The 15,891-nt window shown below is 50.3% G+C and overlaps 2 protein-coding genes across 21 annotated transcripts in view; both read right to left on the reverse strand.

Moving 5' to 3' along the window:
* CDC42BPB (CDC42 binding protein kinase beta) overlaps positions 1-15,891 on the reverse strand; it is a 127,619-nt gene that overhangs the window by 39,988 nt on the left and 71,740 nt on the right. For all 14 annotated transcript variants that reach the window (XR_010151285.1, XR_010151283.1, XR_010151282.1 and 11 more), the window contains exons 7-12: positions 12,836-13,036; positions 8,621-8,869; positions 5,976-6,055; positions 3,724-3,890; positions 3,525-3,644; positions 1,846-1,979 (exon numbers count right to left, since the gene is read on the reverse strand). Coding sequence is in view for 6 of the 14 variants with exons in the window: in XM_024348940.3 (XP_024204708.1) it covers positions 1,846-1,979; positions 3,525-3,644; positions 3,724-3,890; positions 5,976-6,055; positions 8,621-8,869; positions 12,836-13,036 (951 nt within the window). In the remaining 8 variants the exon portion in view is untranslated. The remainder of the gene's footprint in view (positions 1-1,845; positions 1,980-3,524; positions 3,645-3,723; positions 3,891-5,975; positions 6,056-8,620; positions 8,870-12,835; positions 13,037-15,891) is intronic.
* Positions 9,444-11,109, reverse strand: LOC112205399 (uncharacterized). 7 transcript variants are annotated; one of them, XM_063793908.1, is made up of 2 exons: positions 10,787-11,109; positions 9,444-10,642 (listed from the first exon to the last, which is right to left on the reverse strand). In XM_063793908.1, exons 1-2 carry the CDS (start codon positions 11,018-11,020, stop codon positions 9,542-9,544), a joined length of 1,335 nt encoding a protein of 444 aa, XP_063649978.1. In that variant the 5' UTR covers positions 11,021-11,109; the 3' UTR covers positions 9,444-9,541. The 7 variants fall into 7 exon arrangements, with proteins under 7 accessions (XP_063649978.1, XP_054521787.2, XP_054521790.2 ...); XM_054665812.2 differs by having other exon boundaries at positions 9,444-10,750; XM_054665815.2 differs by having other exon boundaries at positions 10,679-11,109.

The raw sequence follows: 15,891 nt of genomic DNA on the forward strand, positions 1-15,891 counted from the left end.
CTGGCTAACACAGTGAAACCCCGTCTCTACTAAAAATACAAAAAAATTAGCTGGGCGTGGTGGTGGGTGCCTGTAGTCCCAGCTACTTGGGAGGCTGAGGCAGGAGAATGGTGTGAACCTGGGAGGCAGAGGTTGCAGTGAGCCGAGATTGTGCCACTGCACTCCAGCCTGGGCGACAGAGCAAGACTCTGCCTCAAAAAAAAAAAAAAAAAAAAGCCCCACAACCACATGGGGGCAGCGTGCTTACAGGAGGACGCTCCGTAATGTCAGCCTCTGCCCAGTGTCACCTGCACAGCCGCAAAGCTGAATGAAGCATTTGGGCGCTCAATCTAGTTACTTAAACATAAGCAAAATCAAAAAGAACACATAGACACAAAGTGCTGAAGGTGAAGTCACAGTGAAGAACTGTATAAAAACAATCGCTGGACAGCCTGCCCTTCAATGCAGACTGATGTGCGGATACCGGCTGTCACTCTGCACTCACCACGCTGATGACCCTGACCTCCCTGCAGCCAATCTGGTCAACTATCTGGCAGTTCAGTCACTGTCACACCTGCTGGTCTGAGATGGAAGTGACAAGACCCTGAGCAAGCTGGCAGGGCAGCTCCCACACGTGAAGGGGAGGCCTCCCCAGGCCTCTCTGGGCCCGCTGGGAGGTACTATGACCCTGTCAAGCAATGAGATGCCATGTGCCCCACACTGCACTTCTAGACAAATCACTCACGTGGATGACCCACAGATTATCTTAAGAAACAATCTGGGTTTGATACCTGGCACATTTTAGAGAACAGATCACAAACTACAGGTTCAAGAATAACATGTATCAATGAATGTATTTTAGAAAACACGCATATAATTGTGTTAGTAACATGCTGACACCTGAGCATAAAAGTTTCCCATATATTACTAAAAATGAAATTTATAAACGAATTATGGGGGGAAATCACCCAGATTTTAACACAGGGTCTCTGCTGCAGTTCCCTGTCATTACTAAGGGTCCCCTTCTAAGAGCAGAGGCCTGGTGGAGAGAAGGGGAGGGCCTGGCTCGGGACGCAGCGTGTGTTGCCACAGCCACCATGCCCTGTGGACGGCCACCATGCCCTGTGCACGGCCACCATGCCCTGTGGACGGCCACCATGCCCTGTGGACGGCCACCATGCCCTGTGGACGGCCACCATGCCCTATGCACGGCCACCATGCCCTGTGGACGGCCACCATGCCCTGTGCACGGCCACCATGCCCTATGCACGGCCACCATGCCCTGTGGACGGCCACCATGCCCTGTGCACGGCCACCATGCCCTGTGCACGGCCACCATGCCCTGTGGACGGCCACCATGCCCTATGCACGGCCACCATGCCCTGTGGACGGCCACCATGCCCTGTGCACGGCCACCATGCCCTGTGGACGGCCACCATGCCCTGTGGACGGCCACCATGCCCTGTGCACGGCCACCATGCCCTGTGCACGGCCACCATGCCCTGTGCACGGCCACCATGCCCTATCGACATCTTTCCTCGCTTTAGAATGCAGTGGGGTGCTGCTTTCTCTGTGGGTCTGAAGTGGAGACTGGAGAGGCTGATTGCGAGGTGGATAACCGCTGGGGGCAAGGGGGTGGAAGGCACCTGCCACTGGGAGCCAAGCTCTGCCAGCCGACGCGGGGGCTGTGCAGCAGGCAGGCGTGGCAGGGGCCCCGGGGCCAGGCTTGGCCCTGGCGTCCTGCATGCAGCAGGGACAGCCCATGGGCAGGAGTCCCAAGAGGTCTTCCACCATCTGCATGAACGTGACCTTACAGAACTCTGCAAAGTCCCGTAAGCCTTTCTCACCCCAAACTGAGCCACCTACCTTGTGCAGCTCCTCCTTCTCCTGCCGGACCACGCGGTGCTGCTTCTCCAGCCCCCGCAGCCGCTGCGTGGAGTCCTCACGCTCTTGGCGAAGCGCCACTGTGTCCTCAAGCTGTCGCTCGAGCCTGTTTGAATCTGGACAAAAGAGGAAATAAACTCTGTTCCTTTATGTGCAATGACTATATGTAAACTTTATGTTAGCTGACTTACTGATAGGAAATTATTTAATAATTCACAACACTTTTTCATTCAGAGGTTTTTTTACTTACACACACACACATGCACACACACACACACACACACACACAGTGTCATAGGCACAGCTACCTGCACGCCTGTGCTGAACAGGCTCCCTAGACTTTACTCTGATCTGACAGCGATCTCCCCTGAGCACTGGGAGCCCTTGGGTGGTGCACACACTCGTCTGCTCAGTCCCTCTAACCTGTGTCACCCAGCACAGTGCCTGGCCCTTGTCCTTTCTCAGCGTGCAAGAAAGGTTTTAGTTAGTAAGTGACTCAATCAAAGAAGTCTGTTTTTGGATCAGGACAGTGGGGTTCCTGATAGGAAATGCAGAGAAGGTGAGATTCAAAGTGTGCTTTGGAGGTGAAGGTCAACTGCAGAGCCAACCTGTGTGAGGTTAAGGCTTAAAAGTGATTGGAGCCAGGCCAGGCACAGCGGCTCACGCCTGTAATCCCAGCACTTCGGGAGGCCAAGGCAGGCGGATCACGAGGTCAGGAGATCGAGACCATCCTGGCTAACACAGTGAAATCCTGTCTCTATTTTGTAAAAATACAAAAAATTAGCCAGGCGTGGTGGGGGGCTACTTGGGAGGCTGAGGCAGGAGAATGGCGTGAACCCAGGAGGCGGAGCTTGCAGTGAGCCGAGATCATGCCACTGCACTCCAGCCTGGGTGACAGAGTGAGACTCCGTCTCAAAAAAAAAAAAAAACAAAAAACAAAAAAAACAAAAACTGATTGGAGCTTTTAGGGAACTTTGATAACCTAGGAACCACCAAAAGAAAGTGGTGACAGCAGGTCTAGCACCTACAACACCAAGGAGCAGGCAGAGTCACTGATTAAGCTTTAGGAGGAAAGCAGCTCTAGGAACTGTCTGAAAGCCACAAAAAGGAAAACTGTAACAGAGAAGCAGAAAATAGCCAGAGAACGTACAGATAAAATATCAGGAACTGATTCTAGCTGGTGACTATAAAATAATATCATTAGAACTAAGCCAATTGGGGCTGGGCGCAGTGGCTCATGCTTGTAATTCCAGCACTTTGGGAGGCCAAGGCAGGCAGATCACCTGAGGTCAGGAGTTCGAGACCAGCCTGGCCAACATGGTGAAACCCTGTCTCTACTAAAAATACAAAATTAGCCGGGTGTGGTGGCGCATGCCTGTAATCCCAGCTACTTGGGAGGCTGAGGCAAGAGAATCGCTTGAACCCAGGAGGTGGAGGTTTCAGTGAGCTGAGATCGCACCACTGCACTCCAGCCTGGGTGACAAAAGTGAAACTCCGTCTAAAAAAAAAGAACTGACCAAAATTTGAGAACTCTAAATAAGCTTGCTAAAGCCTAAGCTTTTTTTCTGCTTTCCCACTTTATGAAAAGGACTCTGAAATTCCCTTTTAAGACAGTAATGACCAAAAATAGAGACTAAGAAGTCACACTTTTAAACACATACCTGCTATTTTATTCTTCAAGCGTTCGATTTCTTCATTTAGCTTTTTGATTTCTTTATCTCGGTTTGAATTGCTGAGGGCCCGAGATGAGCCGTGGAGGGACTGCACGGTCTGGGTGGACTCTGAGGGACGGAGAGACAGCGTGAGGTGCAGCCTGGCCGCAGCGCCCCCGCCTGGCCCCGGAGCCGGCGCTGCCCTCACCTTGCAGCTTCCTGCTCAGCTCCAGCTTCTCCTGTTCCAGCCTCCGAATCCTCCTCTCGTAAGCTTCCATCTGCAGGCTGTGCTCCAGGTCCCGCTGCACATCCTCATCTTTGGTTAATGTGTTGGACTGCATTATGCTCTTCAGAGAGCCTCGATCAGAAAAACAGCTGGGAAACCAAGCAACAGGTTTTTTTGATCTACTGAAAATTTAGCGATTTCATTAGCATTTTCAATCTTCCTGAGGTGAAAGATAGTCTTTTTAAATCGGCAAACAAAAACACCTGAGATAAGACTTTATTGTTTATGGAACCAAAGTTAGACAAGTGACCGGATGGTCAAGGAGACACTGACAAGGGCCCTCCCCACCGCTGGTCAAAGAAAGCGCCTCTGCAAAGGAGGGGAAATGGCATTTCTAAATCATCCCCCACACTTAACTATAAATGCAAAACCAGAAGGCATGGATTTTGCGTAAAGCAAGGCTTAGGGGGCAGCCCCAGCTCGTCTGCAGGTCAGCGGTACGCATGGACCACTGAAAGCTTCCTGGTTTGGCCACCAACTGGCCAAGCAATCCAGGACAGCTCTTTCAACCCTTCTTCCCCTGCAGGCTAAGCCACCAATTCTAGCACTGACCAGCACACTAAGCCCCCTACCAAGGACCAGACCACTCGATGACGCACACAGCCGAGGCACAGGCTGAAGCCCAGGATGGCTCTCATTTAATAGCTTAATTCTTGGGCTGCTTTAGGAGTTACTTAGTTCTGCTTAGCTCTTTATGTGACAATGAAGTCAGGGAAATTTTGAGCTCCTATGCTGAGTTCCATAAAGGCACCCAGCCCCCTTTAGAGAAGACCTGGTCAGTGTTTCTCCACAGGTGGTCTGAGGGTGCTGGGCTGCTCCAGCCCTGCGGGATCTGTCAAGAGGAGAGCTCTAGGCCTATCTGGCCAAACTACAGCCATGGGCTTGGGACCTGCAAGTGTGACAAGCATTTGGTGAGCTGGGATGTATTAGAAAGGTCAAGAACCTCTGCACTGGGGGCTGGTAAATCAATATGCCCACCCAGAAAGCCTCCTGTGGGCTGGAAGACAGCAGCTGCCACTTTGGCTTATGGGCTGTTTAACCCTGGCCTCACACCAAAAGAGATTTCTTCCAAGCTCGAGCAGAAGTATGGGGATATCAGCCGGGCGCGGTGGCTCACGCCTGTAATCCTGACACTTTGGGAGGCCGAGGCGGGGAGATCACGAGGTCAGGAGATCGAGACCATCTGGCCAATATGGTGAAACCCTGTCTCTACTAAAATAAAAAAAATTAGTCGGGTATGGTGGCGGGCGCCTGTAGTCCCGGCTACTCAGGAGGCTGCGGCAGGGGAATCGCTTGAACCCGGGAGGCAGAAGTTGCAGTAAGCTGAGATCGTGCCTCTGCACTCCAGCCTGGGCGACAGAGCGAGACTCCGTCTCAAAAAAAAAAAAAAAAAAAAAAAGAAGCATGGGGATATCTCCCTCCCAAGACATTTTCAACTGTGGTTCCAGCTGCCAGAGGACACCAGGAATCAGATTCTGTGGCACAGTGGGAGCTTCCATTGTCTCATTTCACCTCCCTTTCTTCCTAACCCCTCTCCTCTTGGCCCCAGTTTCCTTTTAAAATCGAGGTGGACCATCTCAGGCGACACAACTTTGCAAAGAGGCCCATTTGGGACAGGGGGCCACAACACACAATCCTTACAAAAGCCAGCAGAGTGCTCTGATGGAAGCCAGCTCTCAGCTGAGTGCGCATGGCAACTGCTCTGCTTGCTGTGGCCACCGACTGGATCAGAGCTAACCCTGCCAATGCTGGCGGCCTATTGGTCAGGGGTTGGCAAACTACGGCCTCTGGGAGAAATCTGGGAGAAATCTCGCCCCCCTGGCCTCTGGGAGAAATCCTGCCCGAGGCCTGTTTCTGCACCATCACAAGCATGAATGGTTTTAACATTTTTAAAGGGTTGTAAAAAGAAGAACATACAACAAAGGCCATGAAACCTGAATTCTTTACGACCTGGATATCTGTAGAGAAAAAGCCTGCAACCTTGCTATGGTATCACCTGTAGTCATCAGGTGTGCATATTTTAAGACCAAAAACCCATCTCCATCTCCCTTAAGTAATGGCCTCCCAGCGCACATACCACCCACTAGCCCGCCCCCGGGGACAGACTGTGGTGTCTGACTGTTCATCTACCACAGGGGAAGTGTCTCCCTGGGGAATGATAAATCCAGACATACCTTTCCGTTGTGAATGTAAAACCAATGAATGGCAAATGTAATCCAGAAAAGCCTGTGTGAGAACCAGGAGGTAATATTTCCTGCATAAGAACATATACAACACAAATGAAATCTACATTCAAACAAACAGGTAAAAAGAGGAAAGATGGTTACAGTCATGGTGACAGGAGGCACTGGGCAGAACATGTGGCCTTGGAGAATGCGGATTCCATGGTGTCCTCTGCAGGGGAGACGAGTATGGCAGATCTGTCTTTCTCAAGCCTGGCCCTGTACGCTGTATGTACAATAAAGCTCACAGGAGACACACACTGATTTCGATGATGACAGTGGCACAGGCCGTTACCAGGTTAGTGATTTTCAAAGACTTCTTAAAGCCACAGAATTCACTGCTTAACACAACTGTGTGCAGAGTCCAACAGTGTGAACAGGTATGGTCCCTCTGAGGACACCGGACAGAGCCTGGGGACTCTCAGGTTCTTGACCTAAGACAAGAGGCCCCAAGGCAAAAAGGAACCCAAAGGTAGATTATTTTAGATAAGTTTATTATAACTCTATTTTTCATTCTGAGGATCTTTCTTTATTAAAAACTATAACCAGGGGCCAGGCACAGTGGCTCACGCCTGTAGTCCCAGCAATTTGGGAGGCTGAGGTGGGTGGATTGCTTGAGACCAGGAGTTCAAGATCAGCCTAGGCCAACATGGTGAAACCCCGTCTCTACTAAAAATACAAAAATTAGCTGGATGTGGCAGCACGTGCCTGTAATCCCAGCTACTCAAGAGGCCGAGGCACGAGACTTGATTGAATATGGGAGGCTGAGGTTGCAGTGACCTGAGGTTGTATCACTGTATTCCAGCCTGGGTGACAGAAGGAGATCAGTCTCAAAAAATAAAAAATATAAGCAAAGTTCTTTATCTGGGAAATTTCAGTGTGGAAGGAGTTGGAGTCTGGAGTCAGAGTCTAGGACAACAATCCTTTCAACAATGACAATACTTTTCTCAGCATTTTCTCCATGTGGTCTGAAGTTCAGCCTTTATTTTGAATGTGAAGCCATCAAAGCAAGTATTCGGTGCAAATAGATTTAACTTTTCTTGTTTTTTTTTTTTGAGATGGACTCTCGCTCTGTCACCCAGGCCGGAGTGCAGTGGCGTATTCTCGGGCACTGCAACTTCCACCTCTTGGGTTCAAGTGATTCTCCTGCCTCAGCCTCCCAAGTAGCTGGATTACAGGCACCCGCTATCATGCCCGGCTAATTTTTGTATTTTTAGTAGAGACGGGGTTTCACCATGTTGGCTAGGCTGGTCTCGAAATCCTGACCTCAGGTGATCCGCCCACCTCAGCCTCCCAAAGTTCTGGGACTACAGGGGTGACTCGCCGCACCCGGCCCAGATTTACCTTTTCCATGACCCTACAAGGGGTACTTCATAGTTTCTAAGAACCTCTGCTCCTCCCACTAAACTACTAGGAGTTTCCCCAGGTTCATGGTCATTCATTTCCAGAGGTCCTGGGGATGAAACATACAGTGAATGATGATGCTTCGGTGTAAGAAACTCTCTAAATTAATAAGCAACAAAGAAGATTTTCCTTTTATTTGGTTAAACCTCAGCTTGTCTATCCCCAAACGAAGTCACACATGTATGGGTTTGATGAGAACAAAAGAATTTTACGAGATATGAGCAAAATTCTCCAGGACCAAAGGTACTGGCTAGTGCGTCAAAGAGGCCCTGTCAGAGCCGACTGGAACACCAAACAAGTCCCACAGCCGGAACCCAACTCGGAAAATCCTGATCTTAAACATCAGTGCGGAGACTCAAAATCTGCTATTATCATCTTTGTTCTGAACTCTTGCTGTATAAAGAAACACCAATGCAGACACAAAGCGCTGTAATGTTAGAAAGATTTAACGTGCTCTCACATGTAGGGAAAAGACCAGTAACTGAGAGGCCGCCACACTGCCTATGGGACTGTAGGCTAAGCCCATGTCTTGGTGTCTTTCAACCTAAAAAACCTAAAATGTGGTGACAGGGTCACAGTGAAGCTCTAATACAATGACGTATGTGACACTGCTTTGAAAAGTATCAAGTAGGCTGGGCGCGATGGCTCACGCCTATAATCCCAGTACTTTGGGAGGCAGAGGTGGGCGGATCATGTGGTCAGGAGATCGAGACTATCCTGGCCAACATGGTGAAACCCCGTCTCTACTATAAATACAAAAATTAGCTGGGCATGGTGGTGCATGCCTGTAATCTCAGCTACTCGGGAGGCTGAGGCAGGAGAATGGCTTGAAACAGGGAGTCAGAGGTTGCAGTGAGCTGAGATTGCACCACTGCACTCCAGCCTGGCGACAGAGCAAGACTGTCTCAAAAAAAAAAAAAAGTATCAAGTACTGTGAAAATAAAAGCAAAAGTATTTCTGTTGAGTTCCAAAACAAATGAGCTGTTTAACTGAATTTTACTCAAATTGAGTCATCCATCATTTTTTAAAGGAATATTGAGGACCCAGCTGAAGGCTGGAATAAAAAGCACACTGTCTTAAGTGCCAAATTTCACAGCTTTATGGTGTACTGACTTGATAAGCAACGCCCTCAACACAGCACTGCATGTCAGACCCACAGCCAGCAACCCTGAGAACGGTGCTTTCACACTCACCGTGTTTCTCAGCACGTCGTCATCCACGTCGAAGTTGGATGTGTCAGAGGGACTGCTCACATCAGGAATATAAGGTGCTTCTAGGTTTCGTATATTTTCCCAATTTAGACCTTCAAAAAACGCATGCTTTTTGAAATCCTCTATTCCATTCTGCCCCAGCCGGCGCTCTCTACTGCAGATCAGTCTCTGGATGAGGTCCTTCGCTTCTTCAGATACATCCGTGACATGGGATGGGAACTGGAATCGCTCCTGCAAGGGGTGGCAAAAACACCGGTGGACAGGTGGACGCATTCAGAGAGTTTAAGGTGTAAAGATATGATAGGAAACAAAGTAGAAATGGTAGCTTCAAAGCAGGTCACTTCATGGGAACTAAATGCAATCCAAAGCTAATAAATTTCCATTCCCAAAAGGCAAACAAGAAAACCAGTGGTCCTTCTGGTTTTACTCATTGTAGACTTGTGACTACACTGCATGTAAATGACACATTTTACCTATGGAGGTGGCAAGGAATGTGGGAAACATGCCGTGCGCGGGAAGAGGGACAGGCGCAGCCCCGTCAGAATGCACAGTGCACGCGTCACGGCAGCTCCGCTTCTGGAAACTCACACTAAAAAAGCAGTTACTAAGAGGAAACACAACATGCTCAGGACTGCACTGTATTTTGACCAAGAAAACTGCAAATTACCTACATGCCCATCAAAAAAGAGACTCGTTAAAAAAGATACCGGCTGGGCACAGTGACTCACGCCTGTAATCCCAGCACTTTGGGAGGCCGAGGTGGGCAGATCACCTGAGGTCAGGAGTTCCAGACCAGCCTGACCAACAAGGTGAAACCCTGTCTCTACTAAAAATACAAAAATTACCGGGCGTGGTGGCGGCCTGTAATCCCAGCTACCTGGGAGGCTGAGGCACTAGAATCGCTTAAACTCGGGAGGTGCAAGTTGCAGTGAGCCAAGATCGCGCCACTGCACTCCAGCCTGGGTGACAAGAGCGAGATTCCAGCTCAAAACAAAAAAGATGGGGCACAAAGAAAAAGAAACATGTCTGTGTGCTGCTATAGAAAGACACCACAGATACAATGACAACAAACTGTTGATATGTAACATGATGCCACGTATCTAAACACACACATGCGCACGCACACACACGAGCTGAGGTCTGGCTATAGAAAGACACCACAGATACAATGACAACAAACTGTTGATATGTAACATGATGCCACGTATCTAAACACACACATGCGCACGCACACACACGAGCTGAGGTAAACTGTTGATATGTAACATGATGCCACGTATCTAAACACACACATGCGCACGCACACACACGAGCTGAGGTAAACTGTTGATATGTAACATGATGCCACGTATCTAAACACACACATGCGCACGCACACACACGAGCTGAGGTAAACTGTTGATATGTAACATGATGCCACGTATCTAAACACACACATGCGCACGCACACACACGAGCTGAGGTCTGGCTATAGAAAGACACCACAGATACAATGACAACAAACTGTTGATATGTAACATGATGCCACGTATCTAAACACACACATGCGCACGCACACACACGAGCTGAGGTAAACTGTTGATATGTAACATGATGCCACGTATCTAAACACACACATGCGCACGCACACACACGAGCTGAGGTCTGGCTATAGAAAGACACCACAGATACAATGACAACAAACTGTTGATATGTAACATGATGCCACGTATCTAAACACACACATGCGCACGCACACACACGAGCTGAGGTAAACTGTTGATATGTAACATGATGCCACGTATCTAAACACACACATGCGCACGCACACACACGAGCTGAGGTCTGGCTATAGAAAGACACCACAGATACAATGACAACAAACTGTTGATATGTAACATGATGCCACGTATCTAAACACACACATGCGCACGCACACACACGAGCTGAGGTAAACTGTTGATATGTAACATGATGCCACGTATCTAAACACACACATGCGCACGCACACACACGAGCTGAGGTCTGGCTATAGAAAGACACCACAGATACAATGACAACAAACTGTTGATATGTAACATGATGCCACGTATCTAAACACACACATGTGCACGCACACACACGAGCTGAGGTCTGGCTATAGAAAGACACCACAGATACAATGACAACAAACTGTTGATATGTAACATGATGCCACGTATCTAAACACACACATGCGCACGCACACACACGAGCTGAGGTAAACTGTTGATATGTAACATGATGCCACGTATCTAAACACACACATGTGCACGCACACACACGAGCTGAGGTAAACTGTTGATATGTAACATGATGCCACGTATCTAAACACACATGTGCATGCACACACACGATCTGAGGTAAACTGTTGATATGTAACATGATGCCACGTATCTAAACACACACATGCGCACGCACACACACGAGCTGAGGTAAACTGTTGATATGTAACATGATGCCACGTATCTAAACACACATGCGCACGCACACACACGAGCTGAGGTAAACTGTTGATATGTAACATGATGCCACGTATCTAAACACACACATGCGCACGCACACACACGAGCTGAGGTCTGCCGAGGCCACACACCCTCATGGTAGAGTGGGCAGAGAGCTGAGCCACCACCTCTGTCATCTACAGAAAGGAAGAACAATGTCACCTGCTTCACGGAGTGCCTGACCCCAAGAGCCCACAGGTGGTCGGCACTCAGTGACTGCTGGCAGGCTCTTAGTAATAACGAAGTCCCAGTTGTTACTTTAACAGAATTTGTCACTAAGAAGTGGATGAGACAATTTTCATTATCTACAATATGCATTTTTGCATTGTCTGAAGTTTTTATAGGGGGTATATATTAATTTACAAATAAAAATATGCTTCTACTTTGGGAAAAACGTTTTTTAAAACTGTAACTTTTGCTTTGCTTTGGAGTTAAATGGAAAACCAGTTCCCGTTTCAGTGTTAATCTGCTCCCTGTGAGAGCGAACTGTGGGAGGCCCTGGCTGGAGGACAGGCCAGCACTCAATCAGGATCATTCTGGGATCTGCGCATGTGCACAGGGGACAGCGGGGAGGGAAATGCTATGAGCACGCTGGTAGAGAGGGTGAAATTGGCATTAGGAAGACACATGACTGACCGGGCGCGATGGCTCACGCCTGTAATCCCAGCACTTTGGGAGGCCAAGGTGGGTGGATTGCCTGAAGTCAGGAGTTTGAGACCAGCTTTGCTAACATGGTGAAACCCTGTCTCTACTACTAATACAAAAAAATTAGCCAGGTGTGGTGGCAGGCACCTATAATCCCAGCTACTCAGGAAACTGAGGCAGGAGAATCGCTTGAACCTGGGAGGCATAGCTGAGATTGCACCATTGCACTCCAGCCTGGGCGACAAGAGCGAAACTCCGTCTCAAAAAAAAAGATAAAAAGACAGGCAGGAGAATCGCTTGAACTCGGGAAGCAGAGGTTGCAGTGAGCCGAGACTGCGCCACTGTACTCCAGCCTGGGCGACAGAGTGAGACTCCATCTCAAAAAAGAAAGACACATGACTAAGGACAATTTTTAAAAAGAAATAAAAAATATCAGACAGAAGAGAAAATGATAAAAACGAAAACAAAGGAGGTGGAGAGAGGTGACATGGAAGTGAGAAAGTGAACAGTTTGGAAAGGGAAGGAGGAAAAGAGGAAACAGGATGGGAAGGATGAAGGGCTCCACCATCTGGAGACACGTGATCATTTACAGGGACTGATTTCTGGGGAACAGACTTGAGAATCAAAGTTGGCACCTAACCAGTGAATCTAGAGCCACAGGTCAAAGGGCCCACCTGGACCTCCCCACTGGCCACCCCCGGGCGCCTCACTCCATGCGCCTGTGCAGACGACGCGTCTGTCTACAGAAACCTGCCTTCCCTCCAGGAAGCCAGCTTGGAGCAGGCCAGCGTCCTTCCCCTGAGAGTGGGGGTGGGGGTCACCCTCAGAACCTCCTTCCCCTTCCTCTGGCGCCCACATCTCCTGGTGCCGACCCCGCCTCTGGATGCCCTCTCCAATGTCTACTCCAATCTGCCTGTCCCCAGTTTGGTCCAAACCCCGTCACCTCTTCCTCAACTACTTGCGTTGCTTCCTAACGGATCTTCCTGCACTAGTTGTGCTCTCTGTACTTTAGGCCTGAGCCAGGTACCAAAAAAAAAATGCAACGTCTTACTTCATGGTTCATGATCTTCCCATAGGTCTCCACGAGTGACTCCGCATAAAACGGCGTTTCTCCATAGAGCATCTCATACATGCAGACACCCAGAGACCACCAGTCACACTCAGGCCCGTATTTGCCCATGCCGTCCTCCATCGCCTGCAGGATCTCCGGCGAGATGTAGTCAGGTGTGCCCACGGCCACGGAGGACTGCACCTTAGGGGAGAAGGAGGTGCTGAAGGAAACCCTAGGGCATCTCCAATCACATATTTCCAACTACTTTCTCTAAAATATAGCGGAGGCAGAAAATGAAATAATCATAGAATAAAACTGATGAATGATCGTGTTTTTTAAACCCAGTAATTCAAGCTGAGTATAGTGCCTTGAGCCTGTAGCCTCAGCTACTTGGGAGGCTGAGGCAGGAGAACCGCTTGAGCCCAGGAGCTCAAGGCCAACACGGGCAACATGGTCCCCAACCCTGTCTCTAACGAAACAAAACGGAATTTAAAAACCTCAATAATGCAAAATTCAATGCAAATAAATATTCTTTTGAAGCACTAAACATTATGCGGCTCCCAGAATGCATGAAACTCTTATACACATGGTCTGTCAATACCCAAATACCAGCCACAGCCCCAAACAGTGCCTCTCCAATCCCCCAGGGTTGGCATTTCCCACTCTCTGTCACTGCTCCCAGTGTGATGCGGGGGCCACATGTGCACGGGCCAGCCTTTCTGATTTTCATGTGCAGCACGCAGGGACTCTTGTGTAGGGTCTGTTTTTAGAATAGAGACTCCGGTGGGGCACAAGAGGCTGCGTTTCTAATAAGCTTCTGGGGGTACTAAGGCTGCTCACCTGCAGCCGACCCTGTGGTCTTCCTCATGGGAACATGCAGAAGTTGGTCCAGGCATTAGCCGGGTGCTCAGGCATTCCCTGGACAGGGCACCAGGAGGCTAAGACCGCTCCTACCCCCGCAAGGGAGAAAACAGCTCCCCTGCTATCTACATCAGCAGGCAGGTGCCAGAGTACAGTGACACCTCTGCAGAAAGCTGCGAGGGCACGGGCCACCTCAGAGCAAGCAGGAGGAGCCTGGTGAAGCTGAGAAATCATCCAAGCAGAGAGAACAATGGAGAGTATAGGGCCATCCTGATGGGCTGAGTCTCTAAGACTGAGGCTCAGGCAGGAACTGGAGACAACAACCACAGGCCTGTCTGGGGAAGGCCAGGCTCTCCCGAGGGTCCCCTCTGGGAAGAGAGACACAGGGTCCAAGCAGCACCCCAGAGCCAGTGGTGTGAGAACTGCTCAGGCTGAATGATCAGCAGAGAACTCCACCTCTATCACTTCCCTGCACGAGTGCGTGGCCAGCCCACAGGAGCTCCTACAGACAGCGGGACCACTGGGGTGCTGGGCGGTGACTCCACGATGAACAACTACTGTGACAGGGTGGAGTGGAGGTCAGGAGGGTAACCCATGTTCTGGTTATACCGTGACGGGGTGCAGTGGAGGTGAGGAGGGTAACCCATGCTCTGGTTAAACCGTGACGGGGTGGTGTGGAGGTGAGGAGGGTAACCCATGCTCTGGTTATACCATGACAGGGTGGTGTGGAGGTGAGGAGGGTAACCCATGCTCTGGTTATACCGTGACAGGGTGGTGTGGAGGTGAGGAGGGTAACCCATGCTCTGGTTATACCGTGACAGGGTGGTGTGGAGGTGAGGAGGGTAACCCATGCTCTGGTTATACCGTGACAGGGTGGTGTGGAGGTGAGGAGGGTAACCCATGCTCTGGTTATACCGTGACAGGGTGGTGTGGAGGTGAGGAGGGTAACCCATGCTCTGGTTATACCGTGACAGGGTGGTGTGGAGGTGAGGAGGGTAACCCATGCTCTGGTTATACCGTGACAGGGTGGTGTGGAGGTGAGGAGGGTAACCCATGCTCTGGTTATACCGTGACGGGGTGCAGTGGAGGTGAGGAGGGTAACCCATGCTCTGGTTATACCGTGACGGGGTGGTGTGGAGGTGAGGAGGGTAACCCATGCTCTGGTTATACCGTGACGGGGTGGTGTGGAGGTGAGGAGGGTAACCCATGCTTTGGTTATACCGTGACGGGGTGGTGTGGAGGTGAGGAGGGTAACCCATGCTCTGGTTATACCGTGACAGGGTGGTGTGGAGGTGAGGAGGGTAACCCATGCTCTGGTTATACCGTGACAGGGTGGTGTGGAGGTGAGGAGGGTAACCCATGCTCTGGTTATACCGTGACAGGGTGGTGTGGAGGTGAGGAGGGTAACCCATGCTCTGGTTATACCGTGACGGGGTGCAGTGGAGGTGAGGAGGGTAACCCATGCTCTGGTTATACCGTGACGGGGTGGTGTGGAGGTGAGGAGGGTAACCCATGCTCTGGTTATACCGTGACGGGGTGGTGTGGAGGTGAGGAGGGTAACCCATGCTCTGGTTATACCGTGACGGGGTGGTGTGGAGGTGAGGAGGGTAACCCATGCTCTGGTTATACCGTGACGGGGTGGTGTGGAGGTGAGGAGGGTAACCCATGCTCTGGTTATACCGTGACAGGGTGGTGTGGAGGTGAGGAGGGTAACCCATGCTCTGGTTATACCGTGACAGGGTGGTGTGGAGGTGAGGAGGGTAACCCATGCTCTGGTTATACTGTGACGGGGTGCAGTGGAGGTGAGGAGGGTAACCCATGCTCTGGATATACCGTGACAGGGTGGTGTGGAGGTCAGGAGGGTAACCCATGCTCTGGTTATGCCGTGACAGGCTGGTGTGGAGGTGAGGAGGGTAACCCATGTTCTGGTTATACCGTGACAGGGTGGTGTGGAGGCGTGGAGGGTAACCCATGCTCTGGTTATACCGTGACAGGGTGGTGTGGAGGTCAGGAGGGTAACCCATGCTCTGGTTATACTGTGACAGGGTGGTGTGGAGGTGAGGAGGGTAACCCATGCTCTGGTTATACTGTGACAGGGTGGTGTGGAGGTGTGGAGGGTAACCCATGTTCTGGTTCAGACCTGTTCTAGTCACTGGAAGACTGGAGTGGAGGACAGCACCCACCTACCAATTAAT

Source organism: Pan troglodytes, chromosome 15, assembly GCF_028858775.2.
Source record: "Pan troglodytes isolate AG18354 chromosome 15, NHGRI_mPanTro3-v2.0_pri, whole genome shotgun sequence".
In the NCBI taxonomy this organism is placed as follows: domain Eukaryota; kingdom Metazoa; phylum Chordata; class Mammalia; order Primates; family Hominidae; genus Pan; species Pan troglodytes.

Bases quoted from the DNA above. Each gene is read 5' to 3' on its own strand.
- LOC112205399 (XM_054665812.2), bottom strand. From the start codon at position 11,020: ATGTTACATATCAACAGTTTACCTCAGATCGTGTGTGTGCATGCACAT. The intron at 10,751-10,786 runs GTTGTCATTGTA...TTCTATAGCCAG, and splicing joins ATGTTACATATCAACAGTTT to ACCTCAGCTCGTGTGTGTGC.